Source organism: Centroberyx gerrardi, chromosome 8 (genome assembly GCF_048128805.1).
Source record: "Centroberyx gerrardi isolate f3 chromosome 8, fCenGer3.hap1.cur.20231027, whole genome shotgun sequence".
Lineage (NCBI taxonomy): Eukaryota > Metazoa > Chordata > Actinopteri > Beryciformes > Berycidae > Centroberyx > Centroberyx gerrardi.
In genome coordinates this window covers 8,463,223-8,484,369 of record NC_136004.1, presented here as the reverse complement: position 1 = coordinate 8,484,369, position 21,147 = coordinate 8,463,223, and the positions used below count along the sequence as shown (strand labels likewise).

At 41.1% G+C, this 21,147-nt stretch overlaps 1 protein-coding gene across 1 annotated transcript in view; it reads left to right on the top strand.

The window, feature by feature from the left end:
• Positions 1-3,083: 3,083 nt before the first annotated feature.
• hk2 (hexokinase 2) overlaps positions 3,084-21,147 on the top strand; it is a 42,155-nt gene continuing 24,091 nt past the window's right edge. Inside the window, exons 1-7 of the mRNA XM_078285426.1 lie at positions 3,084-3,367; positions 10,219-10,381; positions 14,503-14,651; positions 14,749-14,868; positions 17,355-17,450; positions 19,471-19,570; positions 20,789-20,972. Of these exons, the coding sequence (XP_078141552.1) occupies positions 3,305-3,367; positions 10,219-10,381; positions 14,503-14,651; positions 14,749-14,868; positions 17,355-17,450; positions 19,471-19,570; positions 20,789-20,972 (875 nt within the window). The 5' untranslated portion in view covers positions 3,084-3,304. The remainder of the gene's footprint in view (positions 3,368-10,218; positions 10,382-14,502; positions 14,652-14,748; positions 14,869-17,354; positions 17,451-19,470; positions 19,571-20,788; positions 20,973-21,147) is intronic.

The window sequence follows — 21,147 nt, the reverse complement described above, 5'->3', positions numbered from 1 at the left end:
TACTGGCCTCTGCTGGATAAAACACAATCTGCATTTTCAGGCTCACTGTATTACCTAAATGGCTATACAGGTACATATAGGTTTTGTAACGTGTAATGTAACGTGTAAGTGAGATCCAACTAAGGTCTAATCAGTGCTGGAAATTACAGGCCTACAGCTCTGACATCACATTTAAGTAAATGGATGGGAAAGATGATATAGTTTGCAAACTTCCATACTTCTTATTAGAGCAGAAGAAGATCTACTTTAGATGCTTTAGTGAAAGTCTCCATATTGATTTACAACTAATGGAGAAGAGAAGAAACGAGAGAGAAATAGAAACAACATTGGGTATTTGATCAATGCTTATATAAAGAAGAATGATTATAATCACATCAATATATATACCGATGACTCCAGCATCCAAGTAGTGGACATGTAAGAACAGGAGTGTTATTTTCCTGAATTTGATGTTACCATATGTAAAAAAAAAAAAAAAAAAAAAGAATGATAGATTATCTGTATTTACAGCTGAAATAGTTGCCATGATTTTAGGAGTGATTTGCAGATTTTGCAGTGGGTGGAGGAGGTAAGACCTGAGAGAGTTGTAGTTTGCTCAGATTCAGCTGCCACTCTTCATAGTTTGACTTCAAAAGACACTGTGAGAGATGATTTACTGATGGTAATTTGAATATGATAATATGAAGAGTACAAAGACTTGATTTCTCTTGGGTGCTGGTTCACAATGGTGATAACAATTAGAAAGCAGAGGAAATAGCCAAGACAGCATTGACATTAAGTAATAATTAAATACTAAATGTTTCCTTTGGAGGAGGTGAGGCGAAATCATTTATTAGACATGCAATGATGAATACATGCAAGAGGAGAGGGATACAGATGACAAAGGAAGAGGGCACAATTAGACATAGAAATCCATTAGTCTTTCAAAGGGAAGAGCAGAAGAGAGGAGGTGATTTTCTCTAGATGGTGGTTAGGGCATACTGGATTAAAATCAAGTGTTTTGAATGTCAAAGTGTAACTCAGGTAAATGTAATATGTAATGTAGCAGAAAATGTGGAACATGTAAATCTGAGAATCTGGAGGAGGTTTTAGGAAGGGATGATAAAATGTGTGAATGCAGTAGGGCTCTCTTTACTTTCCTCAGGGCAACAGGATTAGAAAGTAGAATATAGTTTACCCTTTTAGTAAGAATTTTTGCACTACAAACCTTTGATGCTACACACTTTGGTACAGAAGGTGGCGCTATGCACCTTATTGTTAAGAAGCCCACTCTGCTTCACCTCTACCTCACCTATTTTGAGTTTCAATAAAACGTATTGGATAACACAAGTGCTGTGTGGCATTTTGTGTAGCAAGGAGCATTTTTTTCAGTTTCTGTTGGCAGGCAACAGCACGACTATAAACAAGCGACTTGATTCAGACTCATACTGTAGCTGTGATATTGAAAAGACAAAAGAAACAAAACAAAACAATAGTTATCAAACTATTGACATTTTCTCGTTTCACTTGTTCTGCAGTAGTCTTCATTTGAACGGATTGCACATTGTCACATACTCATGACCCTTCTTTCTCTTTCTCTCACGCTCTCTTTCACACACACACACACACACACACACACACACACACACACACACACACACAGACACGCATTTTGCATTTCACAGTACATCTTTGATATTAATTTTCTCTCAGCATTCAGTGAGCTAACATCTGAAACAAGTCAAGGTAAATTTGGCTGGTAAAAGCTTTATTTGTGTAATTGGAACATGATGTGTGTCAAAATGAAAGTGACAGACACGAGCATCAGAGGACTTCAAAGTTTAGGACAACATTTCTGTGGAAAATAGCAAAATGCAAGCCTTTGGAAGGGCTATTTGGAATTTAAGAAACAGGACGGCAGAGTCATTTTTCATCATGATCATCATGTTCTTCATCCTCTTTTATGAAACAAATAGTTTTGGACTGAGACCTAAGTAGCTGACTCACATTAAAAGCTTTGTAAGATTAAACAATAACACACTTGAGGTTGTGCTTATTGGCCCGCAGTTGACACAAGAGTCTCTCTGTGTAGCACAACCTTGAGTGTATTATTCCTATTGAAACAAGGATATTAATTTATTGCAGAAGAAAACAACAGTTTCAGTACTCTGCCAACAAATGTAGTGATTTTGAAAAGTTGCTAAATTCTAAGTTTCTGATATCTTTTTCATGACAGAATGTAATCACTGCAGCTCACGAGTGCCATTGTGAGAGATTTTGGCAGTGGATGCCTCCTGGCCATTTAAATATTAATAATATAATATTATAATATATATCACTCATACTGGTACTTATGTGTCACTTAGCAAACACAGTGTTCAAGAACTATATTGCTTTAACATTGTAAAGCATTGGTTTTTAATCAGTAATAAGTAAATAATAATTAAAGGTTTATCTTCCACCAAGCAATAAAGTTCTTCAACAGTATAGCTAAACATCGTGGCCACACATAAGTAGCCTACCAGTATGAGTGGTGATTTTGGGTTAGCACATGAAAGCAGCATTATAAGCAAGATTTAATTAATTTAATTTTACAAAAAAAAATACACACATCTTATGGAGCTACTGGTGCTTTAATATTTGAATTAAGCAGTCACCGGTGTATGTTTATATCATATTGATACATGAATATTTATATCATTAATATTTATTTATCTTAATTTTTATGTTTGTTTTTTTAATGATTAAACAATAACAGGATGACAGGCTGAACAATGGGAGACTTATGGATAGTTCAAGACAAAAACAGTGCAGCCTGCGCATGTTTTAATAGCTTTGGGATGAGTGCAATTTTCCAAGGAGCAGGCTGACAACATATAATGCATTATTGAGAGTGTTTTGCTGAAGGCAACAAATAAAATATTTTCGATGTTGTGGCTCCCAAAGCAAAAAGCTTCCTCCTCCTCTTCCTCCTCCTTCTCCTATTCCTCCTACTCCTCCGGTATCAGGCCGCGCGGACACGCCGCACCTTCTCGGCAGCCAATCAGCAGCAGAGATCCGCGATGACGTCAATCAACTACCAACTCAAATTACTATGAGGAAGCTGGAAGTTCCCGACGACTCTTTCACAGCCTCCGGTACATCCTCTTAAAGTTATATTTTAACATACCAAACGCGAGAGTTTTAAGACGCGAGTTTGAGGTAAAGATATGAGCAGCAATTTTTTACTTTTTTAAGAAGCCGCCCTGTCGACTCGTAGATAAACTAGGCCATATATCTCAGTACCAAGCAGTAGGAGAGGACGTAACGTTACACATCACCGACGATGATAGCCTCGCATCTGCTGGCGTACTACTTCACGGAACTCCATCATGACACAGTACAGAAAGTGAGTATTGAGCTGTGAAACACGCGCGTGGGGTTCTTTGGAGTACTTTTTGTGTGTCATAACGTGACCTCTGGGTTTGTAGCCCTGTCCTGCAGTGGGAAAATGAAGCCCGAGTCAAAGCACCTCGACTACTTGCGTGTACGACGGCACCAGACACGTGTGATGCCTCCGGCTCACTTCATGTTACTGGGGCGTTGCATCACACACTTCCCGGTAGTTCTCAGATCTAATGGGGTTCCTAGAGACAAAGTGGGGGATCAAATGGGGGTCCGTGGTCTGATGCATATCTATTGAGGGGTCTTTGATGTGAAAAATGAACCCCTGGATTTAACACAGGGTAGGCTTATTTTCCTGATGGAGTTGTGGTAACAATAGTAGAGTGAAACCTGGAATGGATCAGATTACCCATTACGCCAACTAGTAAATGAAATGAAAATGTAATTATTTTTCATTTTGCTATGGGCTCTCTAGGATCCCACCCCACCTCCCACCAAAAATCTAATAATAATAACAACAATAATGCTAACAATAATCACAATAATAATAATAATGATAATACACTATTCATATAGCACTTATCTAAAAACAAAGTGTACAAACTGCTTTACAAAAGCATAAAACCAAGACTAGAAAAAAAGAATCATATAAAAACAAGACAAAAATTGGGAACTGTATTCAAAAGAAAAAGTGGTTCTAATAATAAACATAAGACATGACACAAGATTAAAAAGTGGACAAAAACATTACATAAAAAGTCTGTAAAAGTGAGTTTTAAGAAGTGATTTAAAAGTACTGAATTAGCTATAGTGTAAGTTCCTCAGGTAGGGCGGTCCACAGATTTGGGTCTGATTGCAAAAGCACTGTTACCTTTAGTCTTGAGTCTAGACTGGGGGACAGTTAGAAGGGCAGTGCCCAAAGATCGTGGGCGGCACTGCGGCTCATAGGAACCTAAGGGGTCTGCAATGTAGTTAGGAGTTAGGGTTAGCTATGCTTTAAACCTGATGAGAATCTTAAAATCACCTGTTACTGGTAGTGGAGACATGCTAAAATAGGGGATATATGGTATCTTTGTCTGGTACCAGTTAGAATCCTAGCTGCTGCATTCTGAACAAGCTGGAGGCGTGAGAGTGACTCTTGACTGAGGCAGTAAAAGAAAGAGTTGCAGTAGTCTAAACAGGATTAGATAAAAACATGGATGACCTTCTCTGAATCTGTAAAGGATAAAAATGACTTCATTTTGATAGGTTTCTCACTTGCAGAAAGCAAGACTGCACCACCCTCTTTACCTGCTCTTCAAAAGTTGTCAGTCATAACTCGCTCCAAAGTTTCTGACCACTGGCTTTGTGTTGGAGGAATGACTATGAAGATAATTTAGAAAGAAAAGAAGAAGAAAAGAAAAATGAGTTGGGAGGGCCAGATAAATTTCGGATTTTGTTTCATTCAGTAGTAAAAGGTTTTGAGACAGTCTGGGCCACTAGGTGACACTCACTGAGACACTCACTGCTTAATGGCCGCGCTCCACTCCTTCTGTTGCGTTTCCATTAATGTCACGTCACTGTGATGCTCTACCTGCCCCACACAGCGCGTTCAACTCTGGTGCATTGTTTGGACTTGACACAGGAGGGGACTAGAGGGCTTCATTCCCTCGATGGCTGATGGCAATGCTTGACGCCCGATGGCTGCCGTGGAGCAGAGCTGTCAGGCAGTCCATTAGAGCTGCATGAGCTACTGTGTCAAATGTGGCACTTGTAGAAAGGTTTAAAAGGAATACGGTATTAAATGGAGTCCCTCGAAAGATTTGTTATCCAGCTAAAATGACTGTATAATTTCTCAGTACTAATTTAAATGAAAATGCCTCCAACAGTTTTGTATTACAGACACCACTGTAAAACCACACACTTTGCCTATCAGTTGTGTCCTTTTAAGAAATGAAACATTGTGTTTTACCTCATAAGCCTACCTTAAATATTACTACAACATGAATGCTCACTGTGTTTAATGTGTTATTTCAAATGGTGAAGTGACAGGAATTTTTTGGCCTTACGAGGACTCCTGCCAAAACATTTGAGAACCTCTGAACTCGCCTGTGTGAATATACTGTATATCCAGAAATTGTCTCGCTATTTGGTTAGCTCTTGATTATACAAATTTATCAGAATCAGAGTAACATTGAAGAACATTTTACTGCTTATTAGTGCTCTCTGCTCTGATGAGTCAGTCAGAGCAGAGAGCAGTCTATATAGCCAGGTCATAGCCTCTGTCACCTAGAGACTAACCAGTTAGCTGTGCAGCCCTGTCAATCAAACTTCCTTTAAGTCGGTGGAGAAAGTAACTTACCAATGAGCCATGCGTCTCCAGCAGCACCTTGGTCAAGGTGCAGGCCCAGGCCCAAAGTGCTGTTCTGCAGCACAAATGAGTCGTGGGTCCCTCCTGGATAGCAGGAAAAACACACGCAGATCAACTGCACGTTTATGGAGTGGAAGTGTGATTTAGATGGGGAAAGGCAGAGACGGTGCTTTGATGCACACGTGTGCAGTCTATTGCTCCGATGGTGTTTGGCAGGCTGGCAATTGCATAGAAATGACTCTTTATTTGTGTCTGTTCTACAACTGAATATGGGAATTATATATATTGTGGTGCGAGCCTAATGATGCCATTTACCGCAGTCAGGAGTGTATGGCTATGTCCCTCTGGAATGTCACGGTGGCTAGAAAAGCGAGTGCAGGCAACACCTGCACATGCAGCAGGAGGGCAGGCTGGGACCTTCTTCTTCTCCTGGTCAGCTGTGGCCCTAAGGTGTTGCAGAGATCAAGAAGAATTGTCCTGGGTAGTCTGAAATGGATCATGAGCCATTAATTGCTCTCAGCAAACATATCTGTGTGGTCCCTAAAGACACGCTCTCTCTCCTTGCGGCATGATTTGCCAAGTGCTCCAATAGTAGCAAATACGCTAGTGCTAAGTGTCAAGTTTGGCTGCACTTTCAGGCTTGGCTTTACCATCAGATCTGATTGTGTGCACATTTTGTGAATGAGGTCCATTGGATTTGTCTCTGCTTTCTTTGGCTATGCCCATATTTTGCTTTGTTCTAGTCAACCCCTACACCTCTTAACTTGCTGTATCAGTCAGAACATATCAACAATAGGCTAGGCATTCCCGAGCATTGTAATATTAGATTGCTCAATATGCTTTTCTGCAGTCTCATTCTCACAAGGCCCTCTCACCTCATTTTGCCAAGCTAGTTCTTGCTATCTCCAGTTTCAGTTTGTCCCTGCATGCCAGAACTTTCTGTGCTGTTAAGTGTATCAGATATTTATTCAATGTGTTGCCTAGGTGCATGATCAGACCTTGGGCCAAGGTGACCCAGTGTAACAGTATACGGGTTCCGCCTTAATGGCTCAGGATCACAGACGACTCCTAATTACAGACTGGCATTTGTGTGTTTGGTATTATAAGGTATGGTATTATCAGACAGTAATTCAGACAGTAAGACTCAGGCCCTCAAGGTGAAATGATCAGTTCATGGTCTCTTTTTTTGCTCTATAGAATAAATATTTAGCTGTACCTTTTTTGGCTTTTTTGTGCTTAAGTTAGTACAGAGCTTTGAGCTATGGGTCGGAGTGCAGACTATGCACCCCTCCAGGTCCATCTCATGTTTAAACCCCAGTCTCCTCCTGTCTCGTCACCCGCTTGTCTGTGTCGGGCATGTTTTGCAAGTCAGTGGCAATTCCTGGTATTTAATGTGGGACATCAGCTGCTCTGGAGTCCAGCTCCTTGTGCTGTAGCCAACAGGACAGGGGCCAGGCTTAGCCCAGCAGACAGGTCATGCCTGTTCTAAATACTCCAACAGGTTTCAGATTACTTCTGGTATGGTACCCTCTGTTGAAAAGTACGAAGGGAGATCTGCTGTTCACCTGGTCAAAGCTTTGTTAAACCTGCAATAAGCGAAATCAGACCTTATAACCAATCCTGAAACTAACACGTGCTATGTGGAGATTTCATTGAGACATAATGATATAAACCAATATCCACACAGCAGCCAGCTGTGTTGCTGTCTCACCTCTTTTCTAAAGCTTGTTGGCAAATTCCGCTCCGGAACGAAGTTCCTGCCGGTCCATTCAGTAGCTTTTCATTTTTTTAAAACTAGCTTGGCACCTCCCTCAGTCTTTAAAAGCGGCGCTCACCCCCTCCCATTCCTGAAAAAAATCCTTGTAATGGCAGAATCAATGAAGCGAGTAGTACTAAACGTATTACCTACCACTTCACTTGTCATTGTGGGACATGTAACCTTCAGTGGGAGAAAGGTCTGGCAAAGCGAGCCTTTATGCACGGTGCTTTGCAATGTTTGGTCTTAGTAGGCCTCCGTAGTGCAGTGGCTTTGCTGTGCTTTATTTACAAATGTGTTGCCGTTTGTCACCCTCTAGTGGTCAGAAAATTTTGCTTATTGCAGCTTTAAGGTGCTGGAGTTAAAAAGCACTGAAATCGCACATTTAGCAGTGCAGGTTTCACATTTATTGGCTAAGCTTTCGGTCTATAAGACCTTAATCAGACCATACACATGAACACAATGAATGGGCATAAATATAACAAAAGGACAGCCATGTAGTAATTAGTAGCATCCAAGTTGCCCATATAGGGACATAGTTTAGTTAGTACATAGTTTCCATTTTTGTAGTTCCATAGATTTTGATTTGATTTGATTTAGTTTATTTAAGTGTCATACACACAAGGTGCCCAGCCCGCATGGATTTACATGACACTATCACTTAGTTACATGGGTGTATAACATAATAGTAAAACAAGGAAAAAGATGTGGCAAACTCAGGTATCACACAAACAAAATATTTTGCCCTTTTTCCCATGCTTTACAAATGAAAGCGAGCAATATGGAAACTGCCCTTTCTAAAAAATAAATATATACGGAAGTCATTTTGCAATACAACACGTTTCTTAGATCAATATAAGCCGGTCAATAGAACATAAAATGAATCTCGTTCTCAGTTTCTTCCAAATCACAAAGTAGACATGTTCCTTCATCTTCAGGAGTATTACTACCATACTGGAAAAGTCTCAGAGAGAATAAAACAGGCAAAGTATAGGCTAAATGGTAGCAACAGTGCTGTGGGGAAGACATAACAAGAAGCACCTATCAAAATGTATACACTTAAAAAGATTGTGTTCCTATGGACAGAGCGGTGATGCCGAACCTAGAGGCAGCGCTACCTTGGTCATTGCGCACCGCTCGGATTTTCCACCTTGCCACTGCCACAAAGTTCAAATTATTTGAACTTTCGCACCATTTGCCGCTGACCTTTCAAAGCACGTCCAATCAGATTATAGCATTGTGTCATGTACAAAGAGCTGAATGATGGAGAAGTTAATATTGTGTGTGTCCAAGTTAACAGAGTTGTACGACAGTTGCTGATGATTATTTGTATGTCCCACCTTCCTGGTATGAACGCTTCTGTGATGACGGATCGGCAAGCCTCCCTGCGCCCTACCTAGCGGTGAGCGCAGCTTATACCGCTCATCATGTCTTGACAGCTTTAGGCATCAGGCACTAGCCATCATGGCACCCTCTGGTGAAACACAGTCAGTCTACTACTGGCTTTGTATGCATAGTAAATGATGGTGTATATAAGACATTTTTTTTCTCTCAAATTTGTTGAGCTTTTGTTGCAAGGACTGACAGGATGTAATGGCTGTGTATGAGTTATACATGTATTTTGGGGGTGTAAAAGGTATTTTGAGTTGGGATGGGTTAAGAAAGGTGAAACTCTTAAAGAACATGTGAATATACCCCTTTAGATAAATATATTGCGGATTGTATTTTCAAATGGAATAAGTCTCTACTGCCACATGCTTTTTCTTCAGAAAAAATGACATAAAAGGACACCGTATGTGTGAGACGATGGCTCTGACTTTTACAGTAAATTTGACAATTTAGGCATCTGATATTCTTATTCAGAGCTTACTTGTTCAAGGATACTTTGACACTGAGTTCTGAAAGCCAGAAATCTCAGCACCTGGCAGAGAAATCATTGGGCCTTATGCAAGAACCCTGCATATGCACAGATGTGATTTTAAATGTTCTTATGTACATATTAAGGAACTTTTTGGCATTCATCAGTTTTGAGATATCCTGCTAACAGAGGGACGGACAAACACACAGATGCGAACAATATTCATTACTTCCTTGCCGGAGGTAGTAAATATTAAAGTGATTTGGAAAGGGCAGGTGGAGCGCAAAAGAAAATAGGGAAGCCTAAATTCTGCTTTAAGGATCTCCTCATAATTGATCCAGCAGTATTTTGCCTGGAACTCTGATTCGGTCGGGGGGTCAGCTGGAGTTCACACACGTTAGTGCAACCTGCAATGCCTGTGGCTGCAATCCTACGTCCTAATTTCAAATCAAACCAATAATTTTTTCACTAAGGCGATATTTGTGGTTTGCAGCCAATGCAGCATTAACTGCATTTGTAATTTCTTTCCATGCTTGTCTGGAGCTGTACACCACTGCTCACACTTTTTTGATATATAATTCTTCTCTTCTTCCTTTCTTTTTACATCCTGGGGGATCTATTTTTTTTTTTTATATCTGTTGGCCTACCTGTCAAATGCAATGGCCAGGTTTGTTGGTATGCACACGGTAATCTGCTGCACTTATATGGGCGTACTGGGGTGCTTATTTATGGTAGTTGCAAATTGTCAGGCAAACACCTTCATTTCATTTAATGTGAGATGGGCCATGTATGCAGCATGACATGAAAATTAATTAATTAATTCGCTGCCGTAGACCCATATATGACAGGTTGGTGTAAGTGTAACCTTTTCTCCTCTCCACCACGGTTTAGGTGGACAAATATCTGTACCACCTCCGGCTGTCAGATGAGAACTTGATGGACGTGGCGGTGAGGTTTCGACGGGACATGGACAAAGGCCTGTGTAGAGACACCAACCCCACAGCTGCTGTCAAGATGCTGCCCACTTTTGTGCGCTCCACTCCTGATGGAACAGGTAAGTGGGCTCTCTGACAGGTGCAGAGATATGTCTATAGCCACAGTACCCACATATTAGGATTGTATCTATGTCGCTGTGCAGTATGATAAAGATTACATAATCATACTCCTATAATGGCAATAAGGCCTTCCCCCCAGGTATCAATAACAGGGTTTTTGATTTCTGGCACAGGAAGGGGATTAGAGTTATTGGTGACCTATATTCAGAAAATTAATTAATGTCTTTTACACAGATTAAAATTCAGTTTGGCATACCACGTACGCACTTTCTTGGCTTTTTGCAGGTTCGCCATTTCATACAAATAGATATTTTGCTGCCTCCTGGTGGTCCAGTGGTTAGTCCCCTGGATAAGTGCCTCACAGGGTTCACCAAAACTAAAGGGTTTATTTCATATTTTTACCAATCATAGGATTCCTTGAATGAACATAATATTGATCATATTCAGTCAGTATGGGAGAGAGATCTGACTACGTACGAAGCAGACGATTGGGCTGAGTGCATCCTTGCATGTCATGAAACATATGGCTGTAACAGATTTAAGGAAACTCAATATAAAATCTTACACAGACAGCATAGAACACCCTACATTCTTAATAAATTTGACCCCAGCCGATCTCCTCTTTGCCTGAAGTGCAAAACAGAGATTGGTACTTACATACATTGCCTGTGGCAATGCCCCATCATTTGTAAATGCTGGTCATCAGTAACCAAAGAATTAAATGCCATTTTAGAAACTAGAATTGAAAAAACACTGGGTCTGTTCCTGCTTAATCTGCCTGACAAGAACCTGCCTCTTAATGCTTCTAATATCCTGCTCCTCCAAAAATTTATTTTTTTGGCCAGAAAATATATTATTTTTAACTGGATTATGGATAAGCCTCCTACAGTCACGCAGTGGTACCGGGAAATATTTAGGGTCTTACCCATGGAGAGACTCTGTGCTAGAGGCAAGGGTAGCCTAAAGATCTTTAATAGGATATGGAAACCCTTGATCAGCTACTTACCGGATGATGTGGTCACCCTCTTGCAGGGAGGCCAAGATACCTTTATTGGAGTACTTCTGGGCAACCACAAGGGACTCATTCTATCTGAGCAGCCAGTGTCTACTTGCCCTACGATGATAAACAGTCGGTCATAGTTTACCTTTTTTTTTTACATAACATCATTGACCAAAATTAGTAAATGAATGAAATTGAAAGTGCTAAAGGGCCAATTTGTTGCATACTATGAACTTACCTCAATTTACAGTATTTTCCTTTATAATTGTGTACTGTGCAAAAGTGTTTGTGCTGTGTGCTCCGTAAGTTGTGAGAGATGACTTCAGAGGTTGGATAGGTTGGGGGGGGACAGGAAGGACAGTGTCTTTTTGTTAGATTTTCTTTATTAGGTTGTTACTGTTGGCTGTATGTGTCACGCATGTGGAGAAACTCAGGGACTAGACCCAAATGCAATGACCGGCAGAGAGAGAACTTGGCAGAAGCAAGAGCTTTAATGAGAAACTAAGGCAGACTCCAGAACTAAGACAGGCAAGCCAAAAAGGCAGATAACAGAAAACAGGACGAAAGGCAACGAGAACAGAAAGTCCAAACCTGGCAGGATCATGTCTTAGCAGACTAGGACAGGACAACACAGGAAACAAAGCAGGTAACACACGTGTGAACACTGAACAACGAACTGGCACAGACTACAAGGAAACAAGACTAGATATACACACACAGACAGATTACAAATGAGGGACAGCTGGCAGGCAGGAGAGAGTCCGGGAGGTGATAGGCAGAGGCAGGCAGGAGAAGAGGGAACAAGGTAACTTGGCTAACGAGGGTGATGCAGGGCAGGTGTGGAGGGAAGGAGCACAGAAGGGAGGAAAGTCTGAGGGCATCTGGTGGACAGGTGGAGAATGGCTGGACTGGGGAGTGAAAGGAAGTGATGGACCGGACAACAGGAGCAGACAGGGGCAGACAATGACAGGACACAAGGGCTAGGGCTGCGGTCGAATAGTCAAAAAAATACGTCCTAACTCCTATTCCTAACCACTTTTCCTTGACCTCGTTGGAAAACGTCATGAGGTCAAGGAAAGATGTGAAGGAGAATTCATAAGGGCTTAGGAAAAGACAATCGCGGTGCTAAGAGAATCCGACTGCACTTACACTAGGCTACGTAATTATGCGACGGCGGATGTTAATGACGTGGGTCTGCCGTGGTGAAACTTCAGTGTTCCGAATATGGACTACTAAAAGCGCATCTTAGATACTTCACCCCATATAAGCCTATGCATATAATAGCTTAAGAACCACCACACAACTCAGTAAACACCTTGAAATGTTGACTTGATTGTGCTTTGAAGTTGTTATGGCTGATACAGGCCTTTATTAAGGCAAGGGTTTCAGCATCTGTGACCTAAGTAAAATTAATTAATGATATTCCTAAAGGCTGGCAATACAACAACGCTCAGAATGAAGAAATAACTAATGCAAACTGAGCATAGGTTATGGCATAAGATGGAACATGCTTAATAAGCAACGGTAACTTGCTTGATGATCTGCGTCCCTTGTCGGTCATGATCGTTTGTTTTCGTGAACGGCCGAATGGTGCGTCGCTTTAAATGTTGCTGCCGCAAGGAATTGTGGGACGGCATTATCTCCTTTCCTTTCGAAAAGGATCATCCAGTGTATCCTATGCTAAAGGAGCTAAGTAAGGAAGCATTGAAGCACCTTTCCTTAGCATTTAGAGAATTCGAACAGCTCTTATCATGGCTGCCACTTAGATACTTCCGGGTCATTTCACTCAGTTAGGAACCTTCCTAAGCAAAAAAGACTATTCGACCGCAGCCTAAGGCTGAGATCGTGACAGTATGTTTGTTTTGTTTTGTTTTTTGTTTCTTCTATAAAAGCAAAATGGAGCATTACTAGCTAATTATGTTTTTTTCTGTTTGAACTTGTATGTACCTTAGTAATGTTCCTGAATGTTCCTGATTACAAAATCACTGCCGTGCTTCAATCTTGGATATAATGACCAATAACAAGGAAAAAGAAGAGATTGGCAGTTCTGAAGCATGAAAAAGCTATATGGTTGTGTAAGGTGTGCTTTGGAAAAACAAGCCATTTTGCAATGTGTGTTTCTTCAACAGTGTATTGATTTCATTATATGAACAATAACAATTCTGTAAAGAGCAGAGATGGGGGAGTGTGTAGGCGTAGAGACTGTTTTTCCACCAACATAATAAACATATGTTCAATGGGAGTTGATGTACAGTTTCCATTGCCCATAGAAAGTAAGAAATGGTTCTTATTAGCTACACAGCAATGTCCAATGACACAATGTCCAATGGATAATGCACAGGGAATGAATTGCGCAATAATGTGCAGTCCTTTGGCAGTGGAAATGGCCATAGTTGGAAATGTTGGCCGGCATGTTGCCTGTTGACTCGGATCATTATTGACGCGTTATTGACACCCCAGGCTCAAAGAAAAGCCTGTCCAGCTGGAACCTAACCAAACGTTCCAAGACATTTGGTTCCTTCGCACTTTGATTTTCTGTCACTTTTCTCTCTCCACGTCCTTGTTATGGGTGGAGGCATAACACTGTTACTCCCACTTTGACTTGTATTAAGTCGTTATTATCTCTCCTCATGCATTTCCTCTTCCCTGTGGAACACACTGAAAGTCTAAGTGACTAAAACGTTTCCCTTGAAGAAGAAAAGGGAAGAAGGATCGGGCGGTCTCTTTTGACAGATACACAGCTTTTCTGAAGCTCCCAAAGCAGTTTCAAAGGAAGCAGTCTTCTCTTCAAGCACACTTTGCTATCTAGCCATGTGTGCTGTCATGGTCTCACAAAAACTGATTCCTAAATTAATAATAGTGGGTAGACCTACTGAATGAAACCGAAGATCAGACAGTGAACGCAGGGCTACAAACTGCCTGCCCAGCATGCATGATAATACTCCTGGGATTGAAGATTGGCTAACTTTTGATAAAATATGAATCCCTTATCTGTGTGTGTGTGTGTGTGTGTGTGTGTGTGTGTGTGTGTGTGTGTGTGTGTGTGTGTGTGTGTGTGTGTGTGTGTGTGTGTGTGTGTCTCTATGCATATGTGGGTGTTTTTTGTGTGTCCTTTCAAAGAAAAAGGCGACTTTCTGGCCCTCGACCTTGGTGGGACCAACTTCCGGGTGCTCCTGGTGAAAGTTTCGGCTAACGGAAAGCAAAAGGTGGAGATGGAAAATCAGATCTATGTCATTCCTGAGCACCTCATGAGAGGCAGCGGCTCCGAGGTTAGAGGCAACACACACACACACACACACACACACAAAACCTACTAATTTGCAGAATGTGACTGCTAACAACACTGACCTTTTCTCTCTCCCGTAGCTATTTGACCACATAGCTGATTGTCTGTCTAATTTCCTGGACAAGATGGGAATAAAGGACAAAAAGCTCCCCTTGGGCTTCACCTTCTCTTTCCCCTGTCAGCAGACCAAGCTGGACGAGGTGAATGATTCAGACATGCTTTCTTTTGTTATTTATGCTCTGTCATCTCGCCTCCAGCAAATAGGAGGCTTGTTTCAACTACCTACATAGCTGGGGGGATACTTTGACATTTCACATTTTAGTGTCTCATTGCGCATTTTAGTGTGTCATTCCAGTCTTGAGACTGCCACAGGAGTACGATTCAAGGCTGGATTCATAACAAATCTATGAGTAATTTGGCCCATCCCACATGAGATTACATGATGCATGATGTCTCCCCACCTGGCCAGCCAGTTGCCCTTCCACTGCCAAGTGCAAATCTAGCAGTTACACAGGATATACCTTATCTGATGCTCAGTTACAGAAAAATAACGTTGGTCATAATTATACAAAGAAAAGGAGATACTAATTTCACCTACAGTACACAGCAGACATTTTCTCATCCCATGCCTTCTCTAAATAATTAGTAAATACAAATGTTTCACTGTTAAACAGCCACCTCGGTGTTTCAGAATCCTCCATAGTCAGAAAATAAATTTTCCCTCTAATTTTACTAAACTGAGCCTTTCTTTTGATACAGTAAAATGACAGTTATAGTTTGGCTGGTTTGGCTGATTAATTAGGGATGATCACAGCTTTTATAAGAACATTTTTGTTATTGTGAATTTGTAGATATGCCCATAGAGTGCCCATTATGGACGTTTACACTGCATACTGAAAACAGACGCCATTTATGGAAGCTGTCTCTCAATAATTGTTTGGAGCACCTTTGAGAGAAGTCAAGGTGGCCACCTTACAAGCACTAATTAATTCCTCGATTCTATGTGTACCTTGGTGACATTTCTGCAATCCAGTGTTCTATTATTCTGTCTGCTAAATCTATTAATTCCAGCTATTCATTCATAATTAGTATTGTTTTGGGAACATGCGCACCTTTTTAATTGGTGCACATTCTTTAACTAGTATTTGTATGTTGTGTGGTGCTGCAGTAGGGTTGTCAAGACGGTGCCATTTTTACAGTGTTGTGGTGTCCACTGGGCGCGGTGCGGGAGCTGGATGGAGTCATTTTTAGCCTACCTTTTTTCTCTGAGTTCAATTGCTCTGTAGCCCAGTCTGTTACCTGTCTTGTCAGCTCGGTGCCTATAAATGAATATAGCCGAAAATAACTTTTTTATTGTGCCAGGAGTTCAGTTTCCTGATTGAAGCCACAGACTGAAAAAAAAAAAGAAGTACTGAAATCTGCCCTCAAAAAGCTGTAGTCAGTTATTTTCTTGACAGTATAAGATTAAATGAATTTCATCTTCATCGTCTTATAAATCACATTTAGATCCTAAATGACAAAGTCTAACTTGCTCAGCATTAGCAACATCACATCCACTCTCAGCCTAGAGGGCTAGAATTGCTTATCTGATTTGGCCGTGCAGCGATCATTTTTTGGGGCAATATCTAAAAAAACAACATTCAACATCTCAACAAAATATTTATTCTTTATTCACATAATAGGTTCTAAGATTGGATTTACTCCAATCATGATTCCCAACCCATCCTACCCCATATCCCATACATTGGCTCAGGTTGGTGCAAATGTGTGTACTCCCAGGATGTATCTTATTGTGAATCATATTGGCATATTTCCTGTATATTTCTTATACCGCCAGAGTCCACCTGCATAATTCAACACAGGGCAAACACAAGCTTGGTACAACTTTCTGTAGTTAGAAAAACAGTTTCTCTCAAGGTCTTAGTATTGCCTGTGGCTCCGACTTGACCTCTCCTATCTGGCTCAAAATTAAATGCAAGTAATACCCTAATCAAAGTAAAACCCAATGTGTTTATAATGCTTTTTGCTGTTGTTCAAAACATTATCTGTTCATCTGATATGGTTAAAAATTCCCCAAATTGAGGCAGACAACCTTTTGACATCATAGTCATGCTGCCATCTTGCATCCAAAGCTCCAAAGATCCGAGCTCACTATAAGCAGAAAAGAAACCAATTGCAAAATGGTAACTGTCAAGCAGCAGGTAGATGAAATGACTTTCATTCCAAATGGCATGTCCACATTTGGAAAAAGTGTCTCGTTTTGACAAAATGATTTTGGATATGACACAGACTTCACGATGGAATATTGCTGAAGCTAGTAGCTATCTAGACACATTTGTTTATTAAATTGTATCATTTTTAGCCCCGCGACAGCAGGGGCGTTATGGATCGCATTGTTGTTCGGTCAGCACTTTGTGGCCACGTTGGTGAAAGTGCGGCGCAGGGAGTTAGATTGCAGACTCAATAGGGAGACTCGTGTTCGATTCAATGTCGCAGGGCTGTTAGACTCTTAGTCTTGTTGAGGATAGGATGGGCTGCATTGTTTTTGGAGTGAGCTGTGAATTTCAGGCGATCATTTTTTTCTCTGAACGGATGTATTCTTTTGGAATGAAGCTTGTCACTTAAAGATGGCAGATAACCTTGATTTGTTTTCTGTGTGTTGTGTCTGGGTGTTTCCTATGTGCAGAGTATTCTGGTGTCTTGGACCAAAGGCTTCAAGTCGAGCGGAGTGGAAGGAAAGGATGTGGTCAGCCTCCTGAGGAAAGCCATCAAAAAGCGAGGGGTGAGGATACAGTCAGCCCCTTTCCACTGAGGGCCAAACCTGGTGCTTGAACTTAGTTCCAGAGTTCCTGACCCCTTTCCGCTGGTGGGCTGAGGCCGAAACCGGGCTTGTCCAGGAACTCAAGCCCTGCTACTTGGCCTTTCAAATCCTCGCTTATGCGTCATCACAATCTTTATTTTTTCAAACAAGGGTTGTTACTTAGTAACGTACGTAACTGAGCGCAGCTGTACCTACGTTAATGAGCATCTAGCTGTTAGATTAACAGGATAAATAATAGGAGATAAATATTTTTGTATAGTAACTGTAAACGGTAAATGGAGAAACCTGTTGGAAACAGCTTTTGTTTTAGCCTGATACCGTATATTAGGACCAATATTGGCCTTATTTAGCTGTCTATAAAATACCCCAATTACTATCACTCGCTATTTAAGTTTGGCACACACAGTAGTAAAGGACTAACGTTAAAGGAACAAACGTTAAAGGAAAAAAACGCCTTTGCCTGCGTGCCTTCAGTAGGCGTTTAAATCATTTTAGATCATTGCCCAGCGATGACACTCTTTTGAGTATGATGTTGGCCTCATCCTGCAACCTTCTTCTCTTTTTTAAAACTTCTCACAAAGTAATTAAAACTAATGTTAACGCATATACTGTATAATTGACAGCAGCCTTGTCATGTTTGAAGACGAGCAGTTGTGTAAGTTAGTTGTCAAACTTGTCATGGTTATGCGGGGACGACGTTCTTCAGTGGAAACACTTTAACAAGTTTAGCCCCAGTGCTTAAGTTCCAGGCTAGAGTTCCTGGGCCAAAGTTCTTGGGCTTTTGGCCTTCAGTGGAAAGGGGGCTAGTGCATGATCCATGGCTGTGTATCCAGCTGGACCATTCGAGCATGACCAGTTACAGGGTTTCTACACAAAGACTAGAGACTCTTATGCACTATGTTTTGCTCAAAATATTTGGCTTCAAATGGTTAGGCCATCCACTATATCAGCTAAAGCCATTGACACTGATCAGAGCTACGCAGGATGTGCTGCCTAAATGTAATGTAAAAAAACAAAACAATTTAAAGGCATTTATTGTGATCAACCTCTCAATCAACTTCCCCCTGACCCAAGAAATTAGACGATGTCATTGAGGGTGTGGAAGACCCATTAACGAGGTGGAGAACAGAGAGAAGCTGCTTTCTTCATGGCAAACATGCCATGGAAATATCTGTGCATTCCAACAAGTCTTTAGTACAGCTAGTAATGTCGTTACCCCCCTACGCATTTTACCCAAGCCTGATAAGATGAACATGATTGCTAAAGCAATCAGCGATTTAATTATCCTGGTTGAAGTTTTCATTTATTTAGATTTGTTAATTTAAATTTTGTGATGGCTTTTAAATGGCCTAAAATCTCTACCTAATTTTCTGGTTATTTGTCATCATGTTTAATACTGTAATTGTTTTACAGAGTCTTTGTACACAAATATTTATTTTATTTATGTTCAGAATGAATACTCTCTCTGACTTTCCTGGTCTTTATGGCACATTTCTATTTTGCTGAAGTAGAACTGCAGTTTTTATTCCAAATAACTGATCAACCATAGCCAGAGATTGTTTCTTCTTCTATAGCTTATGGGCTTTAAAGTGTAGTGGAGGCAACCTTAAAAGCTGTCGACCTCTGATACGGTGAGAAAATTGCACAGGAGAGGATACACCATGCCTCATACACATAAGTTGAATGTGTGAGGAGGCTGTATTTTTACATTTTCAGTTTGATAAATAAAGGTCTTTAAATCTGCAAGAGAATTGGCAAAAAAATTCAGCAATGGATTCAGGCTATTGCCGATCCCCGATGTATTCATCCTATCACCCAACCCCAGCCTTGGGGGAAAACACTGTACTGTATATTGTCTTATTATTGTACCATCAGCCAGAAATCATGACATTGAATCAGGAGCTCTATGCCTATTCAAGACCCATTCCCGCCCCTGTAAAGCTGCGCTGTTATAAATCTATGCTATTAATTCTCCTTGCAGGACTTCGATATTGACATTGTGGCAGTGATCAATGACACAGTGGGCACCATGATGACCTGTGGCTACGATGATCATCACTGTGAAATTGGCCTCATTGTGGGTGAGTCCAGTCTCACTGTGAATGTAAATCAGATAATAAGGATTAGGGCTGCACGATATTGGAAAAAACTGACATTGCAATATTTTTTTCTTCTGCGATATATATTGCGATATGAAAAAATACAGGAATTTTCACCAAATGACTTGAATAGCTCTATCAAGCCCATGGATGTATGATCAAGCCTTGCCCCTTTAAGAAGGTGGCCTTGTGGGTAACCTGCGCGGGTGACGTAGTAGGAAGTAAGTGTGTTTTTAGCCGCAGCCAGAGTGAGTTGCAGGATGCTAAGTGAGTAAAGTTACCATAGTTAACGGGAAAAGAGCTTAGAACGTCACCGAGAGGCCGTGCATTATGTTCGCTGCTGTACCGAAATAAAGTGCCAGTTCTCCACTGCAGAGTTGGTCCGGACTCTTAGTAAAAAGCTTGTTACCAGCTACGAGCCAGGCTAAGCTAAAATAGGCTAGCACAACACCAGAGGCTTCCCAACTACGGTTCGGAGCCGCGAAAGCTGGAAAGCTAACATACGCTACTCTTATAACAAACCCTTAAATCGGAGTAAATTATGTTATATCAGACAGACTTATTTTACAGATTAGTCATGGAAAATGAGAACCGTGCGAGTTTTCCTTTTGTATCAAGCAGCAAAAAAGTTGTAGCATGACGTGTTTGAGTTCATTTGCCTTACTTGACATCGCACGTCCTGCGATGTGACTATTGCGCATTTGCACATCGCGATGACGATGCTGAAACGATATATCGTGCAGCCCTAATAAGGATTAGTAAATGTCATTGGAACCCCACAATAGATGTTTGTTTACAGGCTATGCCTATAAGCCTACAGCATCTAGGATTAAGTCTCAAGTTAATGAAACACAAGCTACCCTGCTTGTGTAGCTTGTGGTCTGCTCAATAGGTAGAGTATAGCATTAACAAGGCAGCAGTAAACATGTCATCCCCCACGAGGATCAGCAGTGTTGGGGAGAGTTACTTTGACCCTTTTCACCACTTCAAAACATGCCTTTAAAATACGTCTTCTTGTGATGTCCTCACTCTTATTGTATATAAATCTATTCCAAATCTGGCAAAGCACTTTGTGACAAACCTGTTGGTTAAAAGTAAAATTTTGTTAAATAGTTAAAATTTGATTTGTATTGTTATTAGGAGAAATATTGAATTGGAAATTTCTTAGTATTCTGTTATGCTCTCACCTCATCCCCCAAGGAACGGGCACCAATGCCTGCTACATGGAGGAGATGCGCAACCTTGAGCTGGTGGAAGGCGACGAGGGTCGGATGTGTGTCAACATGGAGTGGGGGGCGTTTGGAGATGACGGTACCCTGGGGGACCTGCGCACCGACTTTGACCGGGAAATAGACGCAGGCTCCCTGAACCCTGGCAAGCAGCAGTGAGTGTCTGTTGACTCTGTTAGGTTGTTATTGCAGAAATACCTTGGAATGCAGATGAAAGGCCGTGTAAGACTCAAAGAAAATAGTTTTCAATTGATCCTAAAGTGCATGTTTGGATGTCATAAGTTATCATAAGTTTAAATTCCTATGATGCCAACATTACAGGCAACACAA